Source organism: Malaclemys terrapin, chromosome 1 (assembly GCF_027887155.1).
Source record: "Malaclemys terrapin pileata isolate rMalTer1 chromosome 1, rMalTer1.hap1, whole genome shotgun sequence".
Lineage (NCBI taxonomy): Eukaryota > Metazoa > Chordata > Testudines > Emydidae > Malaclemys > Malaclemys terrapin.
In genome coordinates, this window is record NC_071505.1 from 348,694,041 (window position 1) to 348,702,848 (window position 8,808).

Sequence of the window (8,808 nt, forward strand, 5' to 3'; positions counted from 1 at the left end):
TGCACTCTGGTTCCCCAAGAACACAGAGCTGCTGGGTAACAGTCTGCTATGAAATTCATGCGGTGACTTGCTTCCCATTGCTTCATGATAGCAGATTGCGAGGCGCTCAGACGCTACAATAATTGAGGCCACAGCTAGTGCCTTAGGGAGATTTCAGCTCTGTGTGTCTCATAAGGGTGATTTGGGGCATTGGGTGGAGAACCTGAACTCTCCCAACACCTCTTGGTGATGAGGCCTGTCATTAGCACAGCTCCCTTTGACGAGGGAGTTCTGGGCCCCATCCTGCAGCTTGGCAGCAAGAGGGGGAATCAGGACATGCTTTCAGAGAGCGAAGGTTCTGGAGAGCATTGCCTGGCCGAACTGAGCCCTGCTGGGCAGCCCCTCACTCTGGTCCTGACCCCCATTCGCTCTAGGAGCACTGAGAACCGCTCTAGAGCTGGAGAGAGACCTCACACCCTGCATTCAAATGTCCATCATCACCAAGTTTGGGGGTAGCTGGACCTGGGGGAGAGGGTTTTTGGGGTCCAATAGAGAGTTAGCAGCAGGTATTTGGAGCTGGGCTTGGGTCACACCAATTTCTATTAAGAATGTGCGTGGCCTTGCTTCCTGTATGTGCATTTATATATAAAATAATAACTGGGTCTGAAAAAGAATTAGATAAGTTGATGGAGGATAGGTCCATCAATAGCTATTTGCCAAGATGCGAAGGGACACAGACCCATGCCCCAGGTGTCTTTAAACCTCTGACTGCGAGAAGCTGGGAGCAGACGACAGGGGCTGGATCACTCAATAATTGCCCTGTTTTGTTCTTTCCCTCTGAAGAGTCTGAACTGTCCACTGTCAGAAGACAGGACACTGGGGTAGATGGACCATTGGTCTGACCCAATATGGCCATTCTTATGTTCATAAATTGTTCCACTGATGGATGGGCTGCTGCAGACAAGCCTTTTTCAGGGATCTCTCTGTTATAGAGTTGGCATAGCCCCACCCTAGCGACATCCAGGGTTCCTCAGTGTGGAAGGCTGAGGGGCGGCTACTGCTGCCACCTAGAGGTGTGGTTCTGTAGCACAAGTGATAGAGGATCAACGTTTGCGCTAAATCTGGGCTGGAAAAGAGAGTTTCCCTCCCCCACACAAAATGTTTTGACTCAAATTAAAATGTTTCCTTTTCACTCATTTTTTTTCAGGTAAGTTTTCAAAGAAAACTGATCATTTTTCTGAGTGCTCAGTTCCCATGATGCTTCCTAGCTGCAGCTGCCTGGATCCCCAAGAGAAATTGGAGGCTTGTCATCTGGCTGCACTCTGCGTATGGAAAGGTCAAAACGTCCTGGCCAGTCTATGACCGGGATATTGTGCCCATCAGCTACGCTAACCAGCCTTCTGATCTCTGTGCAGCCCCCTCCTCCCTGTACATCTCCCCCTTCAGCACATGACAAGAAATATGTTTGGAATTTCTGCTATCCCTCCAAAATCGAATGCCCACCCTACCAACATCTAGACAATCTGTCACAGCGATCTGAGTTACAGTATCACCACGCCTCATTCAAAAGTACGAGCTGCACCCCCAAAAAACAATAAGATTGGATTAAAAATAATGGGATATAAATATACACTAATGTGGGGTTCGTTTTCATGTGTCTTTGGTTTCTCAGCCTTTTGGGGTGCAATTGATTCAGGGTTTCTAGCTTTTCTGCAACTCATTTAAAAAAAATTCTTTGGAAAACTGAAAGCTGAGATTCCTGCACAGTGTCTATATTCCAGAAGTTGGGGCTCTAAGAAAGAGAGGAAATAGTGTGAGAAGCCCAATAAAATCCCAGTTGCTGGCACAAACACGGAGCCTTAGTGATGACAAGCCTGGATTCCAGGAATAGAGCCTGCAGCAGGGCTTGTGCTGCAGTCCAGGTGGGTAGGATCACCACACATCTCCTGTGATTTGGCTTCCTGCAGTTTGCCATTGGCTGTGACGGGGGTTAAAGCTGGTGCACACTATGCCAAGCAGCTGAGGTTCCCTGATGGCCAAGTGGCCCCCAAGGGAATGTGAAGACATGCTTCATAAAGACAGTTACCTCCCTGTCTGAACAGTTACTGCCTGCTGCCTGTGCAACCTCTCCACTGACTCCTTGTCCTTTAGGGTGAAAACCTCTGGTGTCATCGGCTCCCCTTCTAGCAGGAATTGGGTACGTTGGCAGGTTTCACTATCTTTAAAATGCAAAGTGAAGGGGAAAGGCTGCAAGCTGTTTCCATTGGCAGATGTTTTGTGCAGCGGCAGAGGACTCAACTGGGCTCTCAGAGTGACTCATTGTCAGGGGCTGGAGGGCAGGCAGCAGTAGGTAGCTTGGGAACCCCTCCCCGACATCTGCCCATATTCCAAGGTGGGTTATTCAGGCTACACAGAAATCTGACACTCAAAGGAAACTCGGAGTGTTAAAACTCCAGTGCCCCAAGTCAGGATTTGTCAAAGAGTAACATTTCTAGAGGTGCCGTGTGCTCTGGGCCCGATCCTGCCAGGGGCTGAGCAAGAGGAGATGCCAGGGAATATCAGTGACTAGTTCCCAAGTCACCTCAGGTGTATTTGCTCATGGAAATTTAATCAGCAAACGCATTTTCAAAGGGTTTATTTTCCGGGTTGATTGTGAAGGCAGGAATTCAGATTGTGTTGCTCTGTGGCAACAGGTCAGATTAGGCATATTTCTGTTTCCTGACTGGCTGAAGGCTCCAGCACTTCTACACGGTAGGTACTCCTCACAGTTACAGGGCTACCTGCATCTCTGCCCCCTCTCTGGTTTCTGAGTGAAAGACATCAGGAATCGTACCCTGCCCTTTCATGAGGCGGACTTCCACCATTCTCCCACCCTCAGACTGGGCCCTGGGCTACAGCACATTCTGGGGGGGACTGTGTTTGGCCAGCAGGTTCCAGTGGGTTCGGGACCTGTGGTTCTTCCCTTTGTGAGCATGTGACTAATGCTGAGTCGAGTGATCTTGAACCAGACACTCTTTAATCTGAACAGTAGGAATAAAGCATAACATGGGGGAATAAGAGGGTTTTTTAAACACTAGTCAGTACGTGTCTGTGACCCCAAGCCCTCCCACTTTGATGGGGTCACAGGCAGTCAGAGAGACTTCATATTTCCCCAGCAGTGTCCATGTATATCAGTCTGAACAGCCTCTCAGCAACAGCTGCCCCACATATGGACAGACTCCCAGCGCCAGCAAAACAAGCTGTGTAACATGGCTGGAGCCTGGAAATAACCAGGTGTTGGAGTTACTATGTACTAGAGAGTGATACACATATACTGATCACAATGCCTCTAACTACTCCAGACACAGCCTTCAGACTGACAGAACTGAACCCGAGGAGAACCCGTCAGCTATTAAGCCAGGGACAGAGGACCTACTAGGCTTTTGTTTGCTGACAAGTGACTGAATGAGGGTGGAGACGCTGTGATCTTTTCAGGTTGTGAAGAAATCTAGATGACAGATGGTATATTTTATGTCCCACTTTAACCTGAGAAATCATCTCTGAAAGAAGATCACAGCGGAAATGATTCATGGACATCTGTTTACTAAAGTACAGATGTGTAGATGTCATGCCAAAACTTTTCATTCTAATACAAATATTAGAAACCAAACTTTAGTGAAATGAATGAGTACACTGCTCTACAGCCAAAATGCTTCTGAAATAAATGTAGTTAAACTTTACTAATTCTGGGTCACTGAGAACGAAAATGATGCTTAAAATTGTTGATTGGCTCTAGTTTTCAAGATATGTTATTGGGTCAGGATACACGACCCTTGATTTGAGAATGGCGGAGGATAAGTGAATTATAAAGGGAAGGGATCTCAATTTAAACCAGAAATGACTAAAATACATCTTTGACTGGATCTATGAATAAATCTATGACTGGGTTTGGACAGTACTTGCTTTTTAGGCAAAACAATGAATGATGCAATCTGAAGCTGGTATTGCGTCATACATTATATGAATTGCATTATGTTATTCCTAGAAGTCATGGATGATGCAATCATAACGAAGCTTACATCACTCTGCTGAACAAATTGCCCTATATCAGCTCTAGAAATCATATAGTGTCGTGATCTCTTATTTGTCAGTGTTTGATTTTGCAAAGGGACACATTTCTGTTTAGCCAAAGTGAGCAGAGATGCCTCGTACTTGTGTGAACAGTGCAGATAACTTCTCCTTTGTTTGTGGTGAAGTGATATTTGCATCACAAAAGCGCAGTATAACTACTATGGTTAAGAAAGCCTATCACCTTTATTTTGGCTGCAAAATTGGAGATCAGGACAAGAGGTGGGCTCCACACATATGCTGCAACACTTGTGCAACAAATCTTCGCCAGTGGTTGAACAGGAAAAGGAAATCTATGCCTTTTGCAGTGCCAATGATTTGGAGAGAGCCAACAGATCATACCAGCAATTGTTACTTCTGCATGGTGCCTCCAGTTGGAAAAGGTGTTAAAGAAGGAAAAGTGGACTGTGCATTATCCAAACATTCCATCAGCTATACACCCAGTACCCCACGGAGAAGGACTGCCGGTTCGTGATGCACCAGAATCATTCTCACTTGAGTCAGACGAGGAAGAGAAAGAGGATAAAACTTCTGGTCCTGAACCATCAATGTCACAGGACCTACATTTTCTCCCATCCTCCTCTTCTGAACCACACCTTATAACACAAGGTGAACTGAATGACCTTGTCAGGGATTTGGAACTACCCAAGAGTAAGGCAGAGCTGTTGGGCTCCAGACTACAGCAGTGGAATCTCCTGGCAGGTGATGTTAGGGTGTCCATGTTCCATGACCGTCAAAAGGATCTTGTCCCATTCTTCTTCATGGAAGGTGATCTTGTAGCCTGCAACAACATCGATGGTGTGATGGCAGCCCTCAACATTGTTCAAAATCCAGATGAGTGGAGACTGTTCATTGATTCATTGAAGACGAGTCTTAAAGCTGTTTTACTGCATAATGGCAATGTTTTGTTATCAATTCCAGTTGGTCATGCAGTCCATATGAAGGAAACCTATGACAACATGAAACAACTTTTGAGGTGCATAAACTATGGCCAACATCAGTGGCAGCTTGGGGCCATTTGAAGATTGTTGCTTTCTTGCTTGGTCTGCAGACTGGATACACAAAGTACTGTTGTTTTCTCTGCGAATGGGATACTCGTGCAAGAGAGTCCCACTACATCAAGAAAGATTGGCCACTCTGACAGTCATTGAAGCCTGGGAGGAAAAGTGTTCAGCATCCACCACCTGTTGAATCAAGGAAGATTTTGTTACCACCCTTACACATCAAGCTGGGTCTGATGAAGAACTTTGTCAAGGCCATTGACAAAACACAAGCAGCTTTCAAGTACCTCCGTGGAAAATTTCCAAGGTTAAGTGAAGCTAAGATAAAGGAAGGTGTCTTTGTTGGTCCTCAGATTCGTGAACTTCTTCGATATGATGCATTTGACCATGCACTGCGTGGCAAGGAAAGGACGGCATGGAAAGCTTTCCAGTTAGTGGCAATAAATTTTCTCGGAAACAACAAGGCAGACAACTACAGGTTGTTGGTGGAAAACCTCCTCAAGGCATACAAAAGCCTTGGTTGCAACATGTCACTAAAGCTACATTTTTTGCACTCTCATCTAGATTTTTTTCCACCGAACTGTGGAGCAGTGAGTGACGAGCACGGCGAGCGATTTCACCAGGACATTGCAACAATGGAGAAACGCTATCAGGGCAAATGGAGCCCATCAATGTTTGCAGACTATTGCTGGACAGTGACAAGAGATGCTCCATTTAAGGAATACAAGAGACAAGCCAAGAAGCGCCGAGTAGACACTGAATAGGACTAAACTATGTACATAATAGTTTTTTTTCCTTTTGTTTCATAATAAACTTTATTTATATAACCCTTTTGCTGATTTTTAAAGTGTTACATAAACAGGACAGGTGAAATATTATCATGTAAAGCAACCGTAAACACATGAAAAGACCTAGGTTTACAATTTATGATTAAAACTCTACTATCTACACAATATACACAGACATAAAATGTAAAAACTTAAATATCTTAGAAACAGTAGCCAATCAGTTGTTTTAATTGTCATATTTGAATTCAGCACATCAAAATGCATAATAAATAGCACATTTTATCTCTGAAGCAGAAGACTTCTCAAAAATTGTAGACCAGTGGTATTGAAAGCTAGCAGCAGAGTTGTTGGAATGTCTACAGGAAGGAGCAGTGGTAACTTTATTGCTTAATGGCTTTTGCTTTAGAAAGTATTTCAGAAGTACTCCACATACTGTTTGCAATGGGTTTGTGCTATTAAGCCTTTGTTCAGTGAACAATTGTATAATTCCATCACCTGGTAACTAACCAGTAGCTGTTTCTAACACTTACATTCAGGGTCAAGAACACAATCCCTCTGCAATACCTGCGCAACACTTTCCAAAAAGTAAAGTCATGAGAGAACAGAACTGCTGGTCAGAGTACAGCTCAGGTGCAGAAAAGGGGAGTGTAATAGTGGCTGTATGTAATTTACGCCCATCATCGCTTACACAAGCATGGCTGAAGAAACTTGCACACTCAACCGGATATTAGTGCAAACCTAATGTTTTCACTATTCGCCCATATGTGACGCTAACCCCACATCTGCCCAAATGAAGTAACTGTCGGTGTTAGCTTGTAACTTTCCAAATATCTACAGACCATCGCATGGGGATAGGATGCAAGTCCTGTGAGGATGAAGAGAAGGATGTAGGATGATTGAACTCTCTGGATTCAGTCAACATAGGCCAGGCAAAGCACTTCAGCTTTTCTTGGAGGGATTTTGGGGGGTCAGAGTGTATCACCAGGAGCATTTGGTAAGGGAAAGTTAACAGAGCCCACTTCTGATTGAATTTATACATGTAAATCTGGAGTGATGCCATTTAAGTCAATGTTATTGAATTAAGAATTTGTGCCTAAGAATGTATCTCATGTACTTCAAAGAGGCAGTGGCTTAATTTGGACTCTCAGGAGTGAAGAAAATTAAAAAGTGTATAGAATGAGGCAATGGAACACGTTTATAAATAACTTCAGTGCAGGACAGATAAATACATTGACAGTTTAACCATTGCACTTGCCATGTGTTTACACACATCTCATGATTCAATGGACCACACTCAGAAGTGGACGGCCAGAAAGAGTACCTGTGGGAAAGCCACATAGAAAAATCACACAGGACTCAAGTAGGCTTTGGAACTCCCAGCCACAAGTCATCAATGGTCCAAGAGTTTAGCAGGATTCAAAGAGGGACTGGATGTTTATATATATAACCAGAAAATCCAATTAGAGTAGCGAGGATTGTTTAAAAAACTCTTCGATGGGCTCTAAACCTTCCTGATTTGCGCCGCACAATTTGTCTAATTAGTGGGTTCGGGTTATTTCAAAGCTGGCTATTGTAGGGCGTCTTCCACTTCCTATGAAGGATCTAGAACTGGCCACTGGATACTAGGCTAGATGGACTATGGGTCTGATCCACTGTGGCAATGCCTATCTTTCTATTTGTTGTGTAATTCAAAGGCTATGTTTTTGCTGGTTTAGAGTAGCAGCCGTGTTAGTCTGTATCCGCAAAAAGAACAGGAGTACTTGTGGCACCTAAGAGACTAACAAATTTATTTGAGCATAAGCTTTCCTGGGCTAGTCTCTAAGGTGCCACAAGTACTCCTGTTCTTGTTATGTTTTTGCTGATTGTCCTTGAACTCCTGGGAGTCTCTAGATTTTCACTGAGAGCAGAAAGATGTCTTGTTAAATATCATCTAGTATCCGGTCCTTTTTTCTTTTAGGAAGGAAAGTTCAAAACTCCTTGGACCTGCCCAGGACATTATGTCAGCTGTCAATGACACCAAATTCAATTCTGCAGTGTTCCTTCTCACTGGGATACCAGGTCAGGAAGATGTCCGTCTCTCGATTTCTATCCCTTTCTGCTTCATGTATCTTATTTCGATAGTAGGAAATTCACTCATTCTGTTCATTATAAAAACAGATCCAAGCCTCCATGAGCCCATGTACATTTTCCTATCCATGTTGGCCGTCACAGACCTTGCCTTATCAATATCCACCATGCCGACGACACTGGGTATATTCTTGTTTAACTCTAGAGAGATCAGCCTCAATGCCTGTTTTGCCCAGTTGTTCTTCATCCACATGCTTGAATGCATTGAATCCTCTGTGCTCTTGTTGATGGCCTTTGACCGCTTTATCGCAATCCATGACCCGCTGAGATATGCTTCCATCTTAACCCTGCCGAGAATAGGCAAGATGGGACTGGTGTGTGTTCTAAGAGGGGTGGCTGTAATACTCCCACTCCCTTTTCTCCTTCAACGGTTCCGATATTGTCAATCCAATGTCCTCTCCCATTGCTACTGCATAAACCAGGATGTCATGAAGATGGCTTGTTCGGACATCAGAATAAACAGCATCTATGGCTTGTCTGTTGCACTCTTGACGGTGGGGCTGGACTCGCTGCTCATCTTCCTCTCTTATGTGATGATCCTCAAAACAGTGCTGAGCATCACGTCCCACGCAGAGTGTCTTAGGGCCCTGAACACCTGCGTCTCCCACCTCTGCGCCGTCCTGCTCTTCTACATGCCAATGATCGGCCTGTCTGTGGTACACAGATTCGGGGAGGGCTCTCCTCCTTTGCTTCAGATTCTCCTGGGCTACATCTACCTGCTCGTCCCGCCCCTGATGAACCCAATTGTGTACAGCGTGAAAAGCAAACACCTTCGTGCAAGGATAATCAGGGTGTTTGTCAAGTGA

The 8,808-nt window shown here is 44.7% G+C and overlaps 1 protein-coding gene across 1 annotated transcript; it reads left to right on the forward strand.

Annotated features, from left to right (window-relative positions):
* Nucleotides 1-7,872: 7,872 nt before the first annotated feature.
* On the forward strand, nucleotides 7,873-8,808 carry LOC128832581 (olfactory receptor 51G2-like). Its single transcript, XM_054020095.1, has one exon. It carries the CDS (start codon nucleotides 7,873-7,875, stop codon nucleotides 8,806-8,808), a length of 936 nt encoding a protein of 311 aa, XP_053876070.1.

Excerpts from the sequence above, each read along its gene's own strand:
- LOC128832581 (XM_054020095.1), top strand. The coding sequence starts at position 7,873 with ATGTCAGCTGTCAATGACACCAAATTCAATTCTGCAGTGTTCCTTCTC.